Source organism: Poecilia mexicana, unplaced genomic scaffold (assembly GCF_051168715.1).
Source record: "Poecilia mexicana isolate PSO_F unplaced genomic scaffold, ASM5116871v1 scaffold_15, whole genome shotgun sequence".
Classification (NCBI taxonomy): domain Eukaryota; kingdom Metazoa; phylum Chordata; class Actinopteri; order Cyprinodontiformes; family Poeciliidae; genus Poecilia; species Poecilia mexicana.
In genome coordinates, this window is record NW_028263384.1 from 24,942,831 (window position 1) to 24,966,044 (window position 23,214).

The window sequence follows — 23,214 nt, forward strand, 5'->3', positions numbered from 1 at the left end:
ACACATTCTTAGTAACAGCAAAAGAGAGGAAGTGGAGGCGACATTAGAGCTGTGTTATTTGGCTGGATTACCTGTAACACCTGGCAGGTGAGCAGGAAACGATGTACGACTTCAGCGTTCAGGAACTGGCGGATGTTGTAGACCTGATGCGGATGGTGAACCCTGATGAGGATCTCTAAAGCGGCAAGCAGTGTTTCCCACACACCATACTAACAAATAAAACAAGAATATTAGGTTACTTATAAACACTTTGTGATTTTATAATTAGGCACAATTTATCTGCATTTAACCCCAAAAGTAGGGTTTATGATGAAGGCAAAAATTATTTGCCTTCATCAAATTAAAGCCTCCATCTTTATAAGTCTTGAGTAGAAATATTTGAAATAAATAGTCAAAAAAATATAGGAAATTCACCAGCTTTAAACACTGAATGTTGAATATGAAATATTCAAAATTGTTCTGTGTTGTGCACAAAAGAAAACATTATAAGCAGAGTTGGGTAGTAACAAGTTACATTTACTCACATTCACAAAAACTGATTGATGCAAAAGCAAAGACAGGAGGAAAAATCAATATATTTCCAATTAAATTATTGAAGACCTCATGACTGCGTCTGAGTGGATGACATTTACACACCGAGCAGCCTTGTCAGGATTGATAAAAGTCTGATCTGTGACCAGCCTCTCTGCAGTGGCCGTAAATCTTCAGTCCTTTAGGACTCTGGAAGCTTCAGGTAATAAATGCTACATGCATAAAGTCTTAAACGTTAGCAGAGTTGGGTAGTAAATTAGATTTACCTCAGTAACGTTTTGCAGTAATGTATTTTTAAGAGAGTACTTTTACTTTTACTTGAGTAATTTTCTTATGAAGTGTCACTACTCTTATTTGAATAAAGAAAAGTATTGAACTTTTCCCAAAGAAGATGGATGCATTTTATTCAATGAGATGTTAATATTTGCAGAAAAATGGGTATATAAAAAGTATTACTGGTATTTTAGTTTCAGTGTGGAAATTCAATGCAATTATTGCAACAAGTAGCTAAAACCTGAGTTTGTTATTCGATAAACACAACAGGATGGACTTTTTTTTTTTTTTTTACAAACAAGAAAACATATTACTTGTAGTTTTAGTGTAATATGGCAGGAAAAAATGAAAAATGGTTAAAAACCTGCATTTGTTGTTATATTTATATTCAAAAACACTAGTTGGTTCATTATCACTGTTAGTCATAGTTATTATGAGCCATTGTTGAAGGTCCAAAGAGCCACTCTGGAATATTAATTAATATCAGTTTTAGACTTTAGGACAAAACTCATGTCTATGTGTGTGTTCACCTCAGCCTGAGCCCAAATCTTCCAGTCCAGCAGGATGTCAGAGAGCAGCCTGATATCCTGAACCACAGCCACAGACTCCGGGTCCAATCGAAACTGGCCGTCGTCCCCCAGGATGAGGACCGGTCCACTGCAACAGCCGTCCAGCAGAGTCTACAACGACGGGACAAGTCAGTGTTCAAACTCATCAGGCACACACCGAAACAGATTGATGCAGAAGCAAAGACAGGAAGAAAAAAAATCAATATATTTCCAATTAAATTATTGAAGACCTCATGACTGCGTCTGAATGGATGACATTTACACACCGAGCAGCCTTGTCAGGATTGATAAAAGTCTGATCTGTGACCGGCCTCTCTGCAGTGGCCGTAAATCTTCAGTCCTTGAGGACTCTGGAAGCTTCAGGTAATAAGGGCTACAAGTGTAAGGTATTTTTACTACACCGTACTTTTAACTTTTACTTGAGTAATTTTATTATGAATTATTGCTACTCTTCCTTATAAAAAAGTAAAAGAAACTACAAGATTGTTTTAATAAAAAATTGACCAGATACACACACTTGCAGGTTTTATTAAAGTTTCATAAATTTCACACTGGAAGGAACTGATTTGTAAAAAATTTTTCTTTTCTTGATTTTGCTATTCTGTAATTATGTTTTTGATATATATATATATATATATATATATATATATATATATATATATATATATATATATATATATATATATATATGAGAATAATTTTGGTCTTTAAAATACCAAAATCTCCACATAACTTTATATTTAAGTACGTCTGATTATGTATTATTTACACAATAAATTATTGATTATCTGATCAGTTACTTGAGTAGCATTTTTATCAAATACTTGAGTATTTTTTTTTACTCGAGTTAAAATGTTTCAGTACTTTACTCTCCTCTGCCCACTACTAATTAAACTGTATGATGAGGCTAAAGGGTTGCATCAAAAGATATAAAAGAGATTTCATTTTCAGCTTGAAAACGGTGAGAATAAATCGTATCAGTAGCGCAGCATGTTTCCTTTCAAACTGGAATAATTACGAGAACGTAGCATCGCTAATCAACACACAATAAAGGATGTGAGGATGTATAAACCCTAAAGAGAGATGTGCAATCAGAGGAGCTGCGGATGTCAGTGTCTCATCAAACCAGTCGGAGTCGGTTTCAGCATGGCTCTGTTACACACATAGCCAGAGGGTCAAGTAACAGCAGGGTCACTGACACCGGCTCAGAGAGGAACCGTTCTGTTGCACCGGATCAGATTCACAACCCCCCCCCCCCCCCCAAAAAAAAAAAAAAAAAAAAAAAGAGATGCAGCACAGAGGAACAGGGACAGTAAGGGGTTCAAGGTGTGACTCACTTTCAGCATATGATATCCTACGATGCATTTGGACTTGATGAGGACCTGATGGATCATGGAGTAACCATGGTAACAGTCCATTTCATGGATGCGGTGTTGGTTGTGCTTGCAGAGAGTCAGTAGCACTCGCAGGGCCAGAGCCTGGGTCTTCTCGCAGTCACTCAGCTCCACCGTCTGGACGATGCAAAGCCCAGAGACAAGGGAGAGGAAAGAAAACAGGAAAAAAAAATCCAGGTCACATTAGACTTTGAACAAAAAGTATGCACAAAAATATAACAAGCTAAAACACAGACAATGTTTTCACACTATAACAGAAGCAAACCGGGATGATGGATTCAAATTGTCAGAATAAAATTAATATCCAGTTGCTCTGCAACATAAGTTTAATGCAGAAAACATATTTTAATACATTTCTCTGAAAAATTGCCATCCTAATTCAAATTATTTGCTTATTTTGTTCAATAACCATGCAAAAAGATAAATAGGCAGAACAAATACATAACTGCAGCGGTGTTCAAACTTTTTGAAGAAAAAAAAAATGTTAGGTTAAAATTAAAATACTAAATAATTTCATTGTGAATTATTTTATCTTTACCTTCTCAGCAAAAACTACACATCGAACATGTTTTTTCTTACTTTTTGGGTGAAATGTTTCCTATTTTGTAGGTCTGAAAAATAGTTTTAAGACTATTCTCCAAAGAAATAAATGAAAACTTTTAAAATATAACAAAAGTTACTTTGAAAATCATTTCTGTATTTAGACATATTTACCCTGGGGAGTCCGACAGAAGCAAATGCATTGTTTTTTTTGTTTTTGTTTTTTTACAATAATGTCAATAATCTGTACCATCTGTTGAAAAGCCAAATTTGCTCCATTCTTGAACTGCAAAAGTCCCCAAAAATCCCTTTGGACACCAGCAATGAATGGGTAATAATAAAATTCTTAATTTAAAACACATTAAGTTATTAATTCATGTATTTGCATGTATATAAATTAGATGCTCTACCTGTGCAAAAAGGAAAACAAAGTTCCCCGTCCCTCCGATCTTATGCAGGACGCTCTGTAGGCCGTGGGTTTCAGAGGGAAGCAGAGATCTAAAGGCGTTTCCATCCAGTGAGATGCTCTGCACCTCTTTGGAGCTGAAGGGCCGCTGGGTGACGACCGTCTTGGCCTGACCTTTCAGCCTGATCACAGGCTCGTATATGGTGTAGACTCTTGGACTGCTGGGGGCGTAAACTATCGCCAAGCTCTCCTGTAAAGAAACAGAAAATACCATCACGATTATCTCTTCTGTTTGTGGTAATTCCTGATATTTGATCTGTTTTGTATTAGTTAAGATCCCAACTACAAAGTCAGCTAAGGGAGCATTTACACTTGCCATTACAATCTGCACAGCTATTAACTAATCTATTAAGATTTAATGTTCAGTCTCACTTAAATAGCTGCAGCGTAACTGTAATCATTTTTTCCATGCGGGTGAAAATGACTTCCTGTCGTGTGTTATTACTGATCTCAGAAAATCAAAAGGAAACATTTCACCAGCACTTCTTGAAAAAGATGCTTTTATATCTGGCATGAATAAAAGCATTGAACACACTATGCGTCACCAAATGTTTTACTTACAACCAGTGCTGTTGTGTCAATGTCCTTGTTCTTCATCAGGATCTCTCTGACGTGTTCACACCTGAGGCCTTCCTGAGAGACAAACTTGGAGATTGAGCCACTCGACTTGCCGTATTTGCAGGGCATGATTGACGTGAGGTCCGGTCCACTGGAGTAGAGGAAGAAGGCCTCCTCAGATCCTATCCTCGCCCCTGACACAGGCAAGTACACGACAAAAAGAGTGAGTCTCTATCTCTGTTTTGGGAAATTAGGTGCACCTTATGTTTTTAAGATCTTGCTTATTATTTTTCCCACAAAGAAAGTGCTTCCCAAACTTAATTCAATCAATGCTGGAGAGGTAGAGTTTGCATAAAAACATCAGTTTTTAGGCGAATTCAGTCTCGTTCTTTAACGTAAATCCTGACTCTACCACTAGAGAGCAGCAGTGAGGTCCGACTTTAAAGTGATGAAGTTTAAAGAGTTTATGGATTAGGACATGTAATAATTTATGGGTATATAATTTCATTGAGATATGACGCCTCAATGAATGTCAAATTACAAAAACAAACTTTTATGTATTTTCTTGGGATTGTTTTTGATAGATCAACCCAAAATAGTGTATAATTGTGATGAGGAAAAGGTACATGTCAAAATAAAAACCTTGAATATCAACCTGTGTTTAATTTAATCTCAGTGTTAATCCATCTGTTCCTGAATCAGTGAGGAAAAAAAACACTTGAAGTTTCCAGTGAAGGGCTGAGAGTTGATAACACGGGGTTGATATTCTTAAAGAGCTCAATCCCTGTTAGAGGGAAGGTACTGTAAAGTCCTACCATTAAAGAGAAGCACAGTGCCCATGCTCCAGCGTCCCGCGTCCTTCCCCAGCTCCTCTGACGACACCGTGCAATGGCCCAACATGCAGAAGGTTTTGTTGCTGTCAGATGATAAACTGGACTTGCGAGGGAGAGTGTAGTCCAGAGAAACCTCACATTTCCTTAGTAAACAAATAAAAAAGCAACTTTAATATTTAGGAAGTGACAGAAGTATGGCTACAACTAACAATTAGTTTAGTAATCCATCATTTTAATGATTAATCGGATAAATCCAGCATCACTTAAGTCTATTTTATGTAATATTTCAAATACATAAAAACACACATAGGGAATTAATTAAAATAAACATTTTATTGCTTAAAATGCAACATCAAATAATTTTTTAAGTGTACACCTGTCATTTCTAGCAAAGGATGCATATGGAGTTTTTAAAAAAAAGCGAAAAGCTCCGCCCATTCTCCTTGAATTAACAATACATTGCTTTGGCTGAGCTGTTGATTATTTTTTTGCATTATTTGATTAATAATTTGACAATAAAAGATGCTTAATAGGACATTAAGTAGTTTTGGGTAGAACATATTTAGAGACAAATGTGTTTTTTTTCCCCTTTTAATTCAGAATGTGTATCTTTTTAATACAGTTTTGGTTTAATCAGAGGTCTAACTGTTATTTTTTCAGCTCCAGTTAATGAATCAATTCCTAAAACACTTGGCCAGTATTTCAATAATCACCAGGATTAATCTGATTGATTGTTTAGCCAAAACACTGCATATTTCCGACAGGTTTTCTTACCAGATGCCACAAACCCACACGACAACGTGGCCGTGGACGTTCTTTTTGCCCTCTGGCTGCTGGCTGTACGTGAGGCCGAGGTGCTGCCACTGCCCTCGTCTGAACAATCCCTCGCCTGACTCGGCCTGCGCCAGCAGCCCGGCTTTTATGTCGTCGTTCGGGTCTATGCAAATCCTGAGAGAGCAAAGAATTACAATGCATGGAAGTTTAGATCCTAGCAACAGGACACCTTAGAAATAGTAGCAGCCTGGATGGAGATACCAGTGGAGATATAATAAATCACTACAATAGCAAGAATTTGGATGGAAAAAAGCTCATAAGATTCTTTATAACACATCCTCGGAAATGGCACTAAGATACTTGTTGAGAAAATGCGGAAATGAAAATGTAAAACATTATATTTTTTGGGACGGTTCAATCATTAAAGATTAATGGAAAGAGATAAATAATACCGAACAAAATATTTTCAAGAAACCAACTTATGTTTCTTTGGTGATATACCCCAAAAAGTTTCAAAAACAAACAAACATCTAATATCTATTAAGAGCAAGAAACATAAAAATGGCTGTAGGATGAGAAACAAACCTTATATCACTGCATGAATATAACATTTGACATGTATAAAATGAAATAAATAAAAGCCTGTCTCAAACACAAGACTGAACCATTTAAATGATGGTGGCAACGTTGTGTAGACTATGTGAAATTCAGAAGATTTTATCTTAGTTTTAGAGACCAAATTTAATAAAAATAACCTGATAATGCACTCTGTTATAGAAGATAAAATTGATCATTATTTAATATTATGTTTACTTTTTTATTTCTTTCTTTGTATTTCATAGTACTTACTTTCTTTCCTCTTTCTTTTACATCATTCTACTTTCTATTCCAAACATTGGAATCTTTCTCTTATTGTAATAGTTTTATTTATCATGATGCAAATGTGTATTTTTCTCCCTAAAGGTGACATATTATGCTTCCTTGAACAGGTTGGAATACATTTATTTATATTTATATTTCCTTTATTTAACCAGGTAAACCCCGTTGGGATCCAGATCTCATATTCAAGAGGGTCCTGGGCATCAATGGCCTATACAAAACATATTCGTTAAATTTTTTTCACAAAATCATTCTTGGATAATTAGATTTTAGTCTGGTCAGTTCTGTTTATCTTGAACTCCTTTCATCTGCTTTAGGGCCTCTTGTCACTTTAAATCGAAATTAGCTGCTGCTGGCCACGCCCCTCAAACTCAACATTTACACTCACACATGACAATGGCTGGAAACAGATGTGTAAATGTGCAACTGTACAGCTTCGAAAAGCATTAGTAGAGCCTCCTGCACAAGCAACAAGAGTACAGCAGGTGGTTTCTGGATGATAAGTCAACAATAAAACACTTTGTTTTTCCAGCAGCCATTGTACATCGCATACAAGTAGTAAAACCAGCTGACCAAACGTTCTGGAACTCTGCTTTTGTTGCTAGGTGACCAGCAGAACTCTGCTGGGGTTGCTAGATAACCTACGGCCAAAAAACTGCTGGATGGTTTTCTTTAAGCACTTGGGCTGTTTTAGAGGCAGTAGAGGCCCAAATGCCAGCATTAAAATTGGCATTATGATAAATTGTCTTCTAAAATTTGGGAATCAATAATGATAAAAAGTAGAAATAGCAACTTATTCTGCACATAAAAACTTCATCCTCACCTGAAAGTGAGAGAGCCTTTGGAGAAGTCTGCCCACACTTGAAGCATCAGCGCCTTGGAGCCCATGGAGAGAACATGAACGAGGTTTTCTTCTGCTGACTTTGCTCCAGTCTGAGGTGAAGCATGATGGATCTCAGATGCAGGACGGACGCTTTCTTCTGGAAAATAAAGCAAATCTTAGAAACTGTCCATCTTTCAAGTAGATCAAGCAGTAAAGAATCCCAACCTTTGTCGTCGCTCTTCTCCTCCAGCTCCGTCACCCTCAGCCACATCGAGGCACTGAAACCGGGGGCCATGTGGGGCCAGCAGTTCTGTCCCACGAGAGGTAGGTGGAGAGGGGCCGTGTGCCAGGGGGAAGACCAGAGGTGGCTCGGTCGGTACTCTGGTTCCCCCTCCCTGCGACCAGGAGAAAGTTTCCCCTTCCAGAGCAGGCTGACGGCTTTGCCTCCGGCGGCGCTGCTCTGCCTGGAGCCAGGCGATGAGCCTCCGGGTGTTGAAACCCCGTGGAGTATTGGAAATGTCAGGAAGTGAAGAGGCTCCATGTCCATGTTGGCTTCGACAATTTGTAGAATACCCTTCAGTAATATAGCCTATAAACAAAGAAAATTAAAAAGGTTGGGATGAGAGCACACAAACATCTCAGATTTGACCTTTTATCTTTATTAGCTTCTTTGCTCCAGGCCACTTTAAAACGCAAATTCCAGACTCTTAGGTCTTGCTAAAATAAGCTATTTCACACAGGCGACACCCAGGCATCTCTGAATATTAATATTTTTGTAACTTTAAAGGCTGTTACACTCAAAAAGGATTTGATCTTTTGCTTGTTGTTATTTGTCACCTAGAACCTGTCATTTTATTCAGTAGAATAATATAATAATCAAAAAGCCACCACAGTAATTTTGGACAGAGTACTAAATTGTTGACACTGTTGTTCCCTAGTAAAAAAAAATTTCTTAAAAGGGGTGGTATTATGTATTTTTCAGGCACACAGTGCCTCTTTATAGCACAGTCAAGTAACTATGTTACCTTTAATTGTTATAAAAATGCTGCAGATATGAAAAATTACTTAAAAGATATTTTACACTTTGAAATTGGTCTCGGTCTCTTTAAGAAGCTCCAGCTCTTCTCACATGTCGCCTTCACAACAACGTTTCTCCTCATTGTCATTTGAAACCGTTCTGAGGAGCGCTGGACTGAGAAGTAGTTTGTAAGATGAGCTCAGCAGGCTCATGTGTTCGCTAATTCCTGCTGCTGCTAGTCTAGAGGAGCTCTGACAGTAAGAAACATGGGAGGGGTGCTAAAAAAATAGATTTTACATAATACTCTCCCTTTAATCCATGTTTAAATCATCTCCACACAGTGACATAGTTTTTATGCCTCCTCTGATTGGATGGTCTGTCCCTGAAGCTTAAACATAAAACTTTTTTTTTTTTGTAGCATATGCACCATTGCATCAGATCAATTTCCTAGTCTGTGACCTTGTTTACTAGCAATGGCAAAAAAGTGATTCTGATTTAATTGTTCATTAGCTGTTGTTTTATATTCCTTTTTAAAAAAAAAAAATTAATGATTAAAAGTGTGTTAGTATTAATCTTAAAACATTCTAATTCTTGAAATATGCGAGGGTTGCTTTAAAAATAGGGAAAAAGATTAATCATTCAGATTGATTTTCGGTTTATAAACCTCCATTTGACGTAACGTAATAATGAAAGAAGCACTGAGAATATTCTCTTGTTGGTACAAATAAACGTTTCACTCGAACTGAGGCTAAGAACAGCTCTCTCCTGCAGGCTACCAACCAAACATACTTGTGCTAATGAGCTGCAGCGTCACATCTCTTCTGCACACTTTGGTGTTAACTGTGTGTGATGTGAAGAGGGCTCCAGGGCCTAGTATGTGTTGATGAATTTCAAAGAACCATGAAGTGCGAAGGAAAAGTGACAGGAAGCGCGTCTTACGCAGAAACTCTAGTTTATATTAATAAACTCAAACTCGCAGACTGTGATCACAAGCTGGCCGCACGTAAGCAAACAGTAGAGTGCTGAGTGACGGAGAGGTATTTACTGTAGGTGGGGTTTTCTCCAGGAAGAGGCGGATCAGTAGGGCCAGCTCCTCTGCCGTAATGCGCTGGCTCACCATGGCAACCAGCAGCTCCACCAGTACCGTCTGGCAATCTAAACACCGGCGATAAAGAACAGGAATATATAAACAGTTTCAATTCAATCTGCCAAGACATGAGCACTTAAATCGTGTCGGTTTTATTGTCAAACTTGACTTGCAAAATTATTTACACCTCTAAGTTTTTCACATCACGTCCGGCTGCGACCACAAACTTCTGTATATTTTATTGCTGTTTCATGTTATAAACCAACACAGTGTAGAGCCTTACCATAAAGTGGAAGGACACAGACAGATGGTTCTCACTTTGTTTTAACAAATAAAGATCTGAAAAGTGAGGCAGGAAATACAGCTGTGGAAAAAATGAAGAGCCCCCTGCACTGAACCCCACTGAAAACTTTTAATCAAATATTAGATTGCACTTCATCACAAATATCAAGAACTTTCAAGTATTTTATACAGAAATGAAGTTCTTTCTAAATTGAAGCATTTTCAACAAAAGCACCCGTACAAACACTGAGATGGAGAGTCTGCTAATGTACATCTTTAACTCTTGCCACAGATTGTAAATTTGATTTACAGGAGGTCTAGACTTTGACTAGGTCATTCTGTGGTGATGTGACAAAGTATGAATACTTTTGCAATGGATGGTTATGAAGGAGAAATAACAGACACTGAAGTAAATCTTAAATAAACAATAGAAATTGCAAAATAAGTCCAACTCTGAGAACCTAACGGTACAGATTTAGCCAAGTATCTAAGCAAAATATTAGGCTTGAACTCTGGGGGTCAAGTTAAAACGTCATGTCTGTAAAAATATGAACTTTAAACATGTTTTTCTGGATACAATAAATGACAAACCTTTAAAGGAGAGGTCTGTTTGGCTGAGGATGTTGTGAAAACTACAAAGGATGGTTTTGACTCCTCCCTGTGAGAAACCAAAGTGAAGGGTTACGTCAAACCTGCGAGGCAGCGAACACCAGCACAAAGAGGAAGAGGTATTCAGTCTGACCTGGTCGTAGAGCAAGGCGGCGTTGCGGCGGTTGGCATGCACGGCGCCCAGCAGGCTGTGAAACACGTGACCGAGAACCTCCAGGTCTGGCGAGCCGGAGGCAAGAAGCCGTAACTCCATGGTGCATATCTCCGGGAACAGCAGCACGCCACGCTCCGGCCCATCCTCCGCCGCTGCCGCAAACTCACTCAATCCTGCAGGCTCCACCTTCCCTACTGAGAAAACGTTCAGTCAGCAGGTGAAGATTAAAATAAAAAAATGAAAAAAACACAATCCAACAGATTATTAATTGGCCCTACAGACTAGCTAACACCATGAACACGAATAGCCTCCAGACTCTATCCATTCTCAACCACTGATGTTGGAGGAATCTCATGGAAATGAACTAGCCGGAGGTCTGCATTCAGCCTTGGAGCAGTATGGGTTTCCCCTCATGATTTACAGGATTGCAGCCCTGCAGCCTCTGACACGGCGCCTGGAAGCTGCTCCTTTTATTAATGAAGCTGCTCGTTCCCCTGCGCACTTCTGCACTGTTAGCTCATAAACACATAAATACTGTCTTCTGTATATTTACAGTAAGGTCTGGCAGTTTTCCCTGAAGAATGCATAAAGTAGAGAGTAATGGTTGTGACGTATTGGAATGTAAACAACCCCAATATTTCTCTGTTCGGAGCAGAAAATTTAAGACAGTAAAGCTTTTTTCTAGATATTCCTGATGCATGCTTGCGTGCAAAGTGAAGGTTGGAGACAAACTAGGGCTGCGAAATATGGCTAAAAAATTATCATATCCGATTTTAATAAATGTGTTCTCACTTTCTTTTCTAAAATAAGAAATAAATGAAATAAAATATTTTCAAAATGTGGCTTTTACTTCAGTCATCCCTTCTGTGAGTTGGATGATGTCATGTTAGTGCCAGATTACGGGAATAGAGTCATAATATTAGCAGAATAAAGATGCAATTTTATAGAAAGAATGTTTGAAAATGAGAAAAATAGTCATTTTAATGAGAAAAAAGCTTCGATATAACAGATTTGATGTGACCAGTTCATTTTGTTCATTCTTCAAAGTAAACAGTTGTTTGCACAATTGTTTCAATCTCCTGCTACAGATAATAATTTGAAGTTGACATGTCAAGTATTTCTATAAAATATTAAACTTCTACTAAAGTATAACTTCACAAGACTCTCAACATTTATAATTTTATTTTTTTGCTTTTTTGTGTTGGAGTTCCCATAAAATGTATTATTTTAATATTACAAGATATATTTCTATGGTAATATCACAACTTTTTCTCATATTATTTTGACCCAATTGCTGTGTGAATATTATGACTTTTTTCTCTAAAAATGTAGCAGAGAAAAAAAACCTGAATTCAAAGTCCCAAAAAATAGAAAATGTAAAACGTCACTGCCAAACAAGATGGCCACCCTGGGCGTTCTGACATCACTGAACTATGAAACATAAATACATGACTACATTGGTGGGGGGAAAAAATCCCAATGTTCCAAAAATTTTATTTTCAAAAACGGAGAATTGTTCAATTTAAAACAGAATATTAAAAAAATCACCAAATTGACAGACGAAGTTGTGAAAAACATATTTCTGTCAGCATTCTCCGTCCATTTCCCTGAAGGTCTGACAATGTTTTTTTAAGAACTGTATCATTAAAATTAAATAACATTTACATTCTGATAAAATGCCCAGTAAAGACGACACCATTACTGCTGGAGTAACGGTGACAGACGAGTAAAAATCACATTCCAACACGTCTGTCACCTGCACGCTCTTTAATCAAAACGCCTCATTCTCCGTCCATTTCCATGTGTTTATTCTTTTTACTTTATCTGAGATGCTGGTTATACTGGGTAAGTTATTGGTCCTTTCAAGTGAGGTTGTTTAAAAAAAATGCTGCACAACTAATGCAAGACTTTGCAAAACAAAAGAAGCTAAGAAAAGAAAATATTAAATGGATTCATGTGGCAAACAGAGAATTTGTTGGAACTGCTGCTAAAAAAATGTCTAAAAAAATTAAACAGAAAATGTTTGGAAAATCGAACCCTTAATTTAAGTAAATCTTTTCAAAATGAAGTCGAATCAGCAGCGAAGCTTCTGAGAAAACGAAGTCAAAAACCAAAAATCTCCTAAGTTAGAAACTGTTGTTAAAATTTCAAACTAATTTAAAAAGCTGATAAGAAGTTGTTTTGAGTTGCAGTAAATTTGCTCTACGCTCAACATGTGAAGCAAAAGTACTTTAATAAGTATGAACGTCTCATTAAGAGAAAAAGGCTCCATACAAACTTTTAAGCTTTTGAAGAATCTCAGACGTCAGCCATGGTTTTTCTAGAGAGCGAGCCGCTTTGATCTCACATCCAAATACTCACATCTGTGCAAATAATTTAAGAGTTGTTTTGAAAGCCTGCAGTTGGAACTACAGCACACAAAATAAGCATAAATTAAATTGACCATAATTTTTCCGCTACACTGCTGAATGTGTTTTGTCTGTGCCTCAAGGTTTTTTTTTTCTTTCCGCTTTAAAAACAGTTGAATATTGAATAATCTTATGAAAACAAATTTAGGAAAATGGCTCCAGGTAGATGTATTGATTGATGAGTAGCACAATACAGTATACCAAATATATGTAAGGGAGAGACTTACAATGGCTTTAAGAAACAACAATAGGACAAGTTTGTGGATTTTAAGGTACAAGTGGGCAGTATTAGGGCATTAAAACCTGATTTTCTTTAAACATTGACTGCATGTGGGTTGTTAGAAGGAAGGAGAGGAAAATAAAGCAGTCTTTGAGTGAAGAAATTATGTTATTTTATTTTTTTTAACCAGCAATTTTTACCTTCTCTTCTACTGTTCTTTTATGGTTAAAAAATAAATCTGTTTTTTATTTTTAATGTTTTTGTTTTTTTTGACAGAAGCAGTCATATTTGATTTTGTTTTTTTAATTTTTAATGTTTTTGGCAGAAGCAGTCATGCTTGTTTTTGTTTTTATTTTTCAATTTTTACTGGTTTTGTTTTTTGGCAGAATTCATGTTTTTTTTTTTTTTGTTTCATAATTTGTATTTTTCTAGTTATTCTGATGTCTAAGCTGAAAAGTGAATTCAATACGTTGGAAAGCCCGTCTTTGTAGGTTTAAATGTATATAAACCTACAAAGACAATTGTATAATGTGGTTGCTGTACTGCCATTAAGGTATGTGCCTTATTTAAAAATAAATACAAAACAGAAAACAAATGTAAGAGAAAGACGCCAAGAAATAACATGAAGCAGAAACTCATAAATTTGACAAGAAATAGATTAGAGATGTTAAAACTAATGGACACAATCTTATATATAGTTATATATTAGATATATGTTTTTTTATTTAAAGGAGAAAAAGTTTAAAATTATACTTTGATTGAAAAACATTGTATCTGATTTTAGTTTAGTCTGACTAAAGGTTAAAAAGGGACCATTTTCAAAACCAGATGAAGATTTTACAGAAATAGTAATTTCATTGACAAAACCATTTAAAACCTGATAATTCATTAGTTGGAGCTGATGGGATTTTGTTTCTCATTGTTCAAATTTAAAACGCTCTCTGTTTTAGGTGATGCTATCGTTTTTCCAGGAAGCCAGCCCCTCCATCAGATTGGAACCTCAAGTCACAAGATGCAGCTTATGAGGTCTCGCTGCCAGCCAGTTGTAAAACTTACCACAATGAGTCCTTTCTGAGGGGATTAAAGTAAAAAAAAAAAAACAGTGTAATCAGGCCAATTCGTTAACCTGCATCGGGCTCAGGGCTGCTTTCTGCTTTGTCATCCATATGCAATAACAATATCAACTTCTTGCTAAATATCCTCCGCAGGAGGATGTTGCTTTATCTCCGTCACGCGACAGAACGGGTCGAAAGCAAAAAATAAAGTCCAGAACCATTCAGTTTTGAGTTGATCAGAATTAGAAACGAGATTTTCCCAAGGCAAGTTATCAACAGGGTCAGAGGTTGAGACCAGCACATGACCTCTCAGTCAAGCCAGATAAGTCTGCTGACATTTCTCAGCAACAGAAACCAGACGCAAAGAGCAGATGACGTTTATAGTGATCCGCCAGAAACGGCACAGCTGAAGCAAACGGTTTAGGTTTGCAGTAAGAGAAGAGAGTTGTGTACACAGTTTTAGTGAGCATTTGTGTGTGGACCTACCCTCTTCCTGCTGCTTCATGGTCTCCGGGTTGCTTTCGCTATCAGCGTCGTAGCCCTCCTCCTCCCCCGGGAGCCTGACACTGCAGCTCTGCACCTCATCCACCTCCTCAGACAGATCTCCTGCCGGAGCCGCCCCCTCAGCAAACACCTGGAGCTTCTGGTAAAAAAAAAAAAAAAAAAAAAAGCTTAAATGAAACTAAACCAAGATCCTCCTCCCCAATCCTGCTACCTTAAATGGTGGTAAGATTTAAAATTAATCACCAAATCCTTTGATGATTAAAAAAAACAAATCTCCTTGACCAAAAGTATTTCCAGCATGACAAGTAGTGATCTTTCCACTTATGTGGTGAAAAAAGGCAGGGAAAAAAGTACAAGATTTTAGTCATAAGACAAATATCAGCTGACTTGCACTGCATCTACACAGCCCAGTTCCTTGTTGTGCACAGTTGGTTATCGTATGCACACATCGGAAAACTCCCAACAACAATATGGACAAGGAGGAATTATTCCGACACCAGCAAGAGGTGAGAAACCGTACCTTTAACTGTGACGTGTAGGTAATCATCTCAAAAAATGTGACACTTTCTGTTGCGAAATACTAATTTCAGAGCTTTGCAGCTTGGGTAATCTTTAAGTAAACATCACACTCTGCTGGGTCAACAGAGAAAGTACGAAGCTCTTAGAAAAACAGTAAATCTGGGCAAAAAAAAAAAAAAGGAAGAAACAAAAAGATGGATGAGATATATTCTCATCCAATGCTTTTAATTTACAGAAACAATGCAGTTACAGTGATTTAGAGAAGTATTTATACACCTTATACTTTTGCGCATTTTGCACTTCAAAATCATGAATATTAAATAAATGGATTTTAAATCCAGTGCAAAAAATAACTAAACTTTTCAGAGAGCCACAGCTCAGGTGGAAGAGTCTGCGAACTGGACAACTACTATATTAACAGGTCAAAAACTGCACCAACGTGCTGTACAAAAACAATGTCATAATATAATAAATTGATGGAATTAAAACATAAAAATAAGTAAATAAGATAACAATAAAACATCACAACAGAAACGTTACGATATCAGGCCTCAATTAAATGCCAGCGAATAAAATAAAGTTTTAAGAAGCGATTTAAAATGACGCAGGGTGTGGGCAGATCTAATCCGGGAAGGTAATTTATTCCAGAGAATAGGAGCAGGAATAGAGAAAGCACGATCTCCTTCGAGCTTCGAGTCTGAGGGACTTTCAATGGCAACTGATTACTGGATCTTATGGTTCTGGACACAAAGTAAAGTTTAAAAAGGCTAACCCATTTAAAACGTTATAAGTTGTTAAAAGAAAAGAAAGTCGAATTTGAAGCTTGAAACAAAGAAAAGGTCACATATCTTAATATTTTGGACCTACATCCAAAACACTGTGTGGGAGAAGACTGACGAGACCCTGAACCCATTGTGAAGCATGGTAGTGGCCTCATCATGCTGTGTGGATGTGAGGTTTAGCTTTCAAGCAGCTAAACACCCCTAAATTAATATGAAATAGATCACAGCCCATTAATGTGTTTAAGTGGCCTAGTCAAAATCCAAAGTGAGAAATCTGGAAAACTGATGCTCTTAGTTACTCTGAGGTTTTTAAAGTGCAAAGCTGGTGGAGACACACATCAAAATACATCCAGCTGTAATTATTGTGAATAGTTTGATGTTTAAATTCATTTTCAGATTCGTTATAAATGATAAACTGATAAAAAATAAAATGCTTTTGCACCATTTATTAAAACACAGGAGGTGGGTGAAACTATTTAAATAGGTCATGCTTGCTCTTCATGGACTCTGTAATTACATTTGCCATCTTGTTGAACAGATAGCAGTTGCTTAGCAACATGATGTAAATGCTTTACTTTAGTGACCGACAACACTTTGCTGGAAGACTGCTTTCCTTTCATTTATGCTCAACTTCTTTACTTATAATATTGTTTTAATATTTTACCATAAAGGCGAAGTTATTGTTTGCCAACAAAGCTAAAGTGATCAGGTTTGTTGGTTTGATACCAATAAACCAGGTAATTCAGGAAGGAAACAGCAGAGGGGGAGTTGATAACGTTCATAACTGGGTGATAACATCTTAGTTATCACCTTCATGACATCTTGAAAAACAAGCAGCCATTTGCCAACTTGCTAAACTCAGTGTTATGTGACTGGTGGGAATTTATTTGAAAATAACAGAGAAGAGGAGGAATAACAGACAAGAAAGTAAAAATGAAGCTGAAACATTGCAATCTACACATCCTCTAATCAAAATTAGATATTTTCTTCAATTACTAAAACTCTGTTTCGGTTGTAGAAACATTTAACTTCACTGAAACACCACAAAAATAATGTATTTTGCTAAATCAGCTGACCAATCTTGAACAAGTAGAATGGCAAACTCTTCAACTGAGAGCATATTTAACGTCAAGTACACCCTAAAGACAAATACGTCCTGGATCCATGGCTCTGAATGGAAATATTGGACAAGCATGTTTGCAATCGGCTTCACTTTCCTATGTGTATGTCTGAAAAAGCTGCAGCAAACAATAAAAGTAAAGTAGAACATATTAATTAAAGTTACTACACTACAAAAACATAAAATATTACCAAGTAAGTTTGGTCGAATTTTTGGTGCAAATATCTTACTACACTTGAAATAAGACAAACAAACGTACAAGTAACTTTTCTTGTTTTAAGTCAATACTTACTTAACATTGATAAATAAAGTGCTAGTTTCATTGGCAGATTATTTCACTTACAACAAGAAATTTTCCCCATGTTAAGAGTTAATTTATCTGCCAGTACAACTAGAACTTTTTCATCAAAATTAAGGCGATATTTACTTAAAACAAGCTTCTATGTCTTGCTGAAAAGTTAGTTTTTGATTTGTATGTCTTATTTCAAGTGTACTGAGATATTTGCACTAAAAACTAGACCAAAATTACTCTTGTAAGATTTTCTGTCTTTACAGTGTAGCAGACAGTAAATCAAATTCTGGTTTGGGTTTGTTGCTATCTAGTAGCAAATCTTGTACATTTTGTGTTTTTAATCCATGTCTGGGTCTTAGGACCCAAAGTTTTTCCACACAAATGTTTACTAAACACTCCTTCTTGTGCCACAGGTTATTTTACCTCATCGCATCACAAATGCACACTGGGACACATTTGAAAGCAAAATATTTCAAAATAATAAAATAAAAACAAAAAGTTGTGTTGAAAATTATAGCTTCACTACACAAAAAAAATCTTGCCAAGTATTTTCGGTCTAGGTTCTAGACGCCCCACCTTCTTCAAATCAGACAAAATTAGTGTCAAACGTTTGTGCAGCAAATTTTTTATTTGTTCCGCTAAAGGTCACAAATAAAGGTCAAATAAATAAATAAAGGTGAAAGCTTAAAGGTCATTTTGATTTCATAGAAGTGGGGGGGAGGGTTGAGTGGGGCTGATTGACCTTAACTGAACTTTAAATTTTAAGTAATATCTTCAAAGCCAAAGCAGCACAAACAAAAATGTGTTTAAGTGGCCTAGTCAAAGTCCAAAGTCCAAATGTTTTTGTGCAGCACAGCGAACACAAAAGTGTTTGCTGCACAAACTAGCACAAACGTAGTCAAGATGATTGATGCCAATTTTGTCTTATTTGAAGACGGTGGGGGAACTGGTTGACAAAACTAATTTACAAGTAACTTTTAAGCAAGACAGAAGAGCTTGTTTTGAGACAATAATTCCTTAATATTGATAAAAAGATACTAGTTCAACTAGCAAATTATTGTCACGTGAGAAAATGTAACTTAGTTACCTGTAAGTTAACACACTTGAAGTAAAACAAAACTAAAATATTTGCACTAGAAACTACACCAAAAATTCTTGGAAGGATTTTGTGTTTTTGCTGTGTTGAAGTCAAAATCAAAATTGAGTGCCGATATAAACCCATTAATAAAATATGCATAGATTGCATCTTGCTGTGCAGAACTTACCCTCTCTGGTTTCTCCTCAGGTGTATCAGTACATGAAGTCACCTGAGCCAATGCCACTCGCAGCAGGGAGTCAAACAGCGGTACAGCAAGGTCAGAGTTCACCACTCCTGAGCGAGACAGTTGGTCTCTCACCTCCAACAGGGTCTCCTCCACAGACTGAGGCTGTTGAAGTTAAAATGCAATAGATTAGGGCTTCTCAAAGTGTGAGCAAAATGTTTACAAGTCAGATTTTCACTGAATGTTGTAGTTTTTATGTGGTTAGGGTACAGAGAAAATAATAGAGGTGCAACTGACTAACTATAAATCGATTATTCTGACAATCTTATTTAAAAATGGGCACATTCTGCAGATTTTCACTTAACCACTGGAGCCGTTTTATAAAACATTATAAATACATTGAAAGTTGCTAATAAACTAATAATTCAATACCGTTTTAAATGAAAAAAAATACACATTTTATTTCCTAAAATGCAATAGCAGCATTCTTTTAGTGTACGCTTGATTATTTGTGGCAAATGATGCATCTGGAGCTAAAAAAAAAAAAAAAAAAAAAACATTTTTCACATCAGCATGTGAAAAACAATCAACTCTTTGATTGTTTGTTTTGATTAAGTCATTAATAATTGGATATCAAAAGGTGCTTAATTTGATCCAGGTGAAGCTAAAACTATAATAAAGAAGATTATTGTTTTTTTATCTTAAATGCCAAATGTATACATATTTTTGTACAGTTTTGGCTTAATAATGTCTCTGAGTGTATTGTTCTTTGAATAAATGACCTTTATGGAGTCTGCATACACCACTTAGTGATTAATCAATTACTAAATTAGTTTATGATTATTTCAATAATCAATTAATTAAAGAAAATTAGCCGTAGAGATGATAAACCTACCTGAGAAGAAAGCTCCGGCTCTATCCTCTGCATGGCAGAGTTAGCGCTGTGCAGACAAATCGCCAGCAGGGCTTCAAGAAGACGAATACTTTGAAGCTGCCACTGTTCGTCAAACCTCTTTCCTGGATCTTTGGTCTTCCCCTCAGTCGGACCTAAACTGTGAAAATCTCCTGATTCGTAGGGAAGATCTTCAGATCCCAGTGAAGCAGCAGGAACTGCAGACTCAGGGCTGCCTTTCACTTTGCCCTCTCGCTTCTTCTTTGTTTTTCCATCCTTGCTCTTACATGAGAGTTTCTGGATGACCATGGCCATGAGGCGCAGGCACACATCCAGTCCTCCGAGCCTGAAGAACTGCCTTTGGAACAGAGGGCTGGCCATGTAGATGAAGCGGCACACGGACCAGACGTCTGCGGCTCGCCGTAGCTGTTCTTTAGAGGGCAACGCCACGCTGTCTGGGGACAGATACGGCAGGCGGCCCCCTAGAGGCTCGCTCGCTGTGCTGTCGTAACCTGAAGTGTCCTCAGAGTCGTTGGCAGAGTCCCGGTCAGAATCTGCCTCTTTGCTGACACAGAGGAAGGCCACACAGAGGAACAGGTTGATCACATGCAGGTGGGTCTCCGTTCTGCTCCTCCCTGGTCCATGGTTCTGTCCAGTTCGGCTTTTGTGACGCGGGTACACTTCCTTTAGGCCTTCGTAGAACTTGCTGAGGCTCTGTGGGCCTTCTCCGACCCCTCGTGACCCCAGCTCCTCAGCCAGGCCGAGGATGGCCTCCCTTTCTTTGGTGTCGGCACTCTCCAGCTCGTGAAGAAGCCCGTCACTCTGCTGATGTCCAACTCCTATGATCAGAGTTTCAAACACCTTCAAGGCCAAAGAGCGAGTCTGGTCGAGGTAGACGAGCTCCGTCACCTGGTTGAGCCCGTTACAGCTGATGAAAAGGTCTCGCACCACTCTGAAACACAAAATGTGGAACAACAATGAGTAGAGCTACAACAAAATACCTTGAATTTGAACATAACTTAAAATCTGATAGCCCATTTTATGCTTTCCAGTAGAAAAAGGCAACATCTGGTCAGATCAGACCAAAAGGTAACTTTTTGGCTTAAATGCAAAATATTATGGGGCAGCAACTAACATTTATTTTTATAATCAGTTATTCTGAAGATTAATTGGTTAATCGGACAAAAAGAAATGGGCACATTCTACAGATGTTTCTTATAATCTTATGCCTTTTCTAGAAATAAATTAAAAGTTACTAATAAACAAATAATTTAATTCCTTTTTATATAGGAAAACAAAACATTTTATTACCTAATAAAAGCATTCCTTTATTGAATGCTTGAACATTTATAGCAAAAGATGAGAAGCCGCTAAATAAATATTTCTAACATCAACATGTGAAAAGTCAGAACTTGAATCTGACAGAAAATTCGTGGAGGGAGAAATAGATTAGGGTCATGGTAAGGAGGCCTTGCAAGCTCAGAGCCTTGAAGCTCATCAGAAAAGATAAATTATCATGCAAAACGTTTTTCAGCAATTAAAATGTTTTATGGCTGTGACGCCTGTAAAAACATGATATTTTAATTAAAGTGTAAATAAAAACAAAAACCATTTTTCCTAAAAACTCATGCTCTTTTTACTACATTTTATTATCCATAAACAAACTTCTAGGTTGAATGAAAATGACCTTAAATCTAAATCTACCAAAGGTATGAATAATTTTGGGTCCAACTCTAATTCAGCGGCCATTAAATGTCACAAATAAATAACAGAGCTGGTGAGAAACAGATAAAAATAGATGAAAATTCAAACATGCGTTTTTAATCTTTTGGAAAACAACCAAATCAAAAGGTAGGGAGATAAAATGACCATCTGCATTAGAGACAGTTGCACCCCTGAAGGTCACACTCAGTCAATAAATTTAATTAATTCAGATCAAATCTTGCTATGACTTTTAGCACCAATATGTCCACTGTGATTTATAACGCATTTTCTCCTATAATGTGTTCCTGTCAATCCATATGTGGATTAAACACACAGTGAATAAATAAATATGTCCCTTATAGTCAGTGGTAAATTTATTCTTGCTTCAGCGATCATATCTGTGCTTTTAAATAAATACGTTTAATCGACTCACACTCAACATATGCTTGTACCAGGCACAACTGTCTGTCAGACAGAATATATATATATATTTATAGAAAGTATAAAGTATCACCTGGAGACACAATAAGAAAGGAAATCCAAAATAATCCTTAAAAAGTCACTTTTAGCCTCTTTTTGTGAGTGTGGTAGAAATCTAAATGAAGAATGGAGCGATTTCTCTTCTTATATTGGGAAAACCACATGCAGATTATCTAAAGCATGGCCAGCTGTACTAGACTTGCATAATTCACTAGAAGCACCTTTATATAAATAGACCACAATATACGCAACTCTGCAGCCAACAGCTTTAAATAAGTTCAAACTAAACCACAACTGCTACTGTATTTGATATCCATTATGCTTTTTACTGCTTGTGTTTTATGAGCCATCATAATTATGACTTGGATTTAAATTTATGTTCAACTTAAATACAAATGTGAGAGATGAATAAAACATTACATCTAATACGAAAAATAACCTTATTTGATTTCTAGGATAAGGTTAAATCAAAAAACAATACCTGATATTTCCTGAATTTACACATTAACTCCCTGCCAGTACAAATAATAATGTTTTTTAATTAAAGTAGCGGTGTCCAAAGTGGACCAATTGAATGAGCTGTGTTGGAGCAGAGACTCGTCTGAATCTGGCAGGACATTGACTTTTGAGGACTGGAACTGGACATCTATGAATTAAATAGATTCAATTTCTAAATTAAGCTGTTATTTTTCCCCCCTGAAATTGAAACCCTTTCCTCACCCTTCCTCCAATTTGTCTCATTCTTTATTAGTTTTGCTCTCTGGAACATTTCCTGGTTTCATGAGCAACATGCAATTCCATCAAGACGGCTCATTTTTAACTCCTCGTGTCGTGATATGTACGATTTTATGAAAGGGAGTTGTGTTAAGCCAACGGTCACAGATGTAGAGCACGTATTCAAACAGCATGAAATTCATCGTCTTAATTATCCTCAAACGCTTTAATGTTACCTAATATATGTATAAGGAACTTAATAATCTACCAATTCCGTTTTTATCAAAACAATGTTACCAGATTGGTCCAGCAGATGGAGCTCCTTAAATTACAGAACAAAGATAAAATTTAAAAGTTTTTTTTTTTCTCAAATTGTGGGCTTGTACAAAAGCAATTTCTCAGTAGCTAGATTTTATCTTTTTGTTTCCTAGAACAGGTTAAATACTTTAAATGTGGCATGTCAGTCCAAGCC

General features: G+C 36.8%; 1 protein-coding gene across 6 annotated transcripts in view; it reads right to left on the minus strand.

Moving 5' to 3' along the window:
• lyst (lysosomal trafficking regulator) overlaps positions 1-23,214 on the minus strand; it is a 72,633-nt gene that overhangs the window by 24,592 nt on the left and 24,827 nt on the right. For 5 of the 6 annotated variants that reach the window (XM_088013027.1, XM_088013024.1, XM_088013025.1 and 2 more), the window contains exons 6-20: positions 19,848-20,796; positions 18,956-19,117; positions 14,960-15,116; positions 10,770-10,984; positions 10,619-10,685; positions 9,704-9,813; positions 7,866-8,229; positions 7,641-7,797; positions 5,939-6,112; positions 5,147-5,307; positions 4,335-4,525; positions 3,718-3,963; positions 2,711-2,884; positions 1,335-1,484; positions 72-209 (exon numbers count right to left, since the gene is read on the minus strand). In XM_088013027.1, the coding sequence (XP_087869153.1) occupies positions 72-209; positions 1,335-1,484; positions 2,711-2,884; positions 3,718-3,963; positions 4,335-4,525; positions 5,147-5,307; positions 5,939-6,112; positions 7,641-7,797; positions 7,866-8,229; positions 9,704-9,813; positions 10,619-10,685; positions 10,770-10,984; positions 14,960-15,116; positions 18,956-19,117; positions 19,848-20,796 (3,415 nt within the window). The remainder of the gene's footprint in view (positions 1-71; positions 210-1,334; positions 1,485-2,710; positions 2,885-3,717; positions 3,964-4,334; positions 4,526-5,146; positions 5,308-5,938; positions 6,113-7,640; positions 7,798-7,865; positions 8,230-9,703; positions 9,814-10,618; positions 10,686-10,769; positions 10,985-14,959; positions 15,117-18,955; positions 19,118-19,847; positions 20,797-23,214) is intronic. The other variant, XM_088013023.1, reaches the window with a different exon arrangement.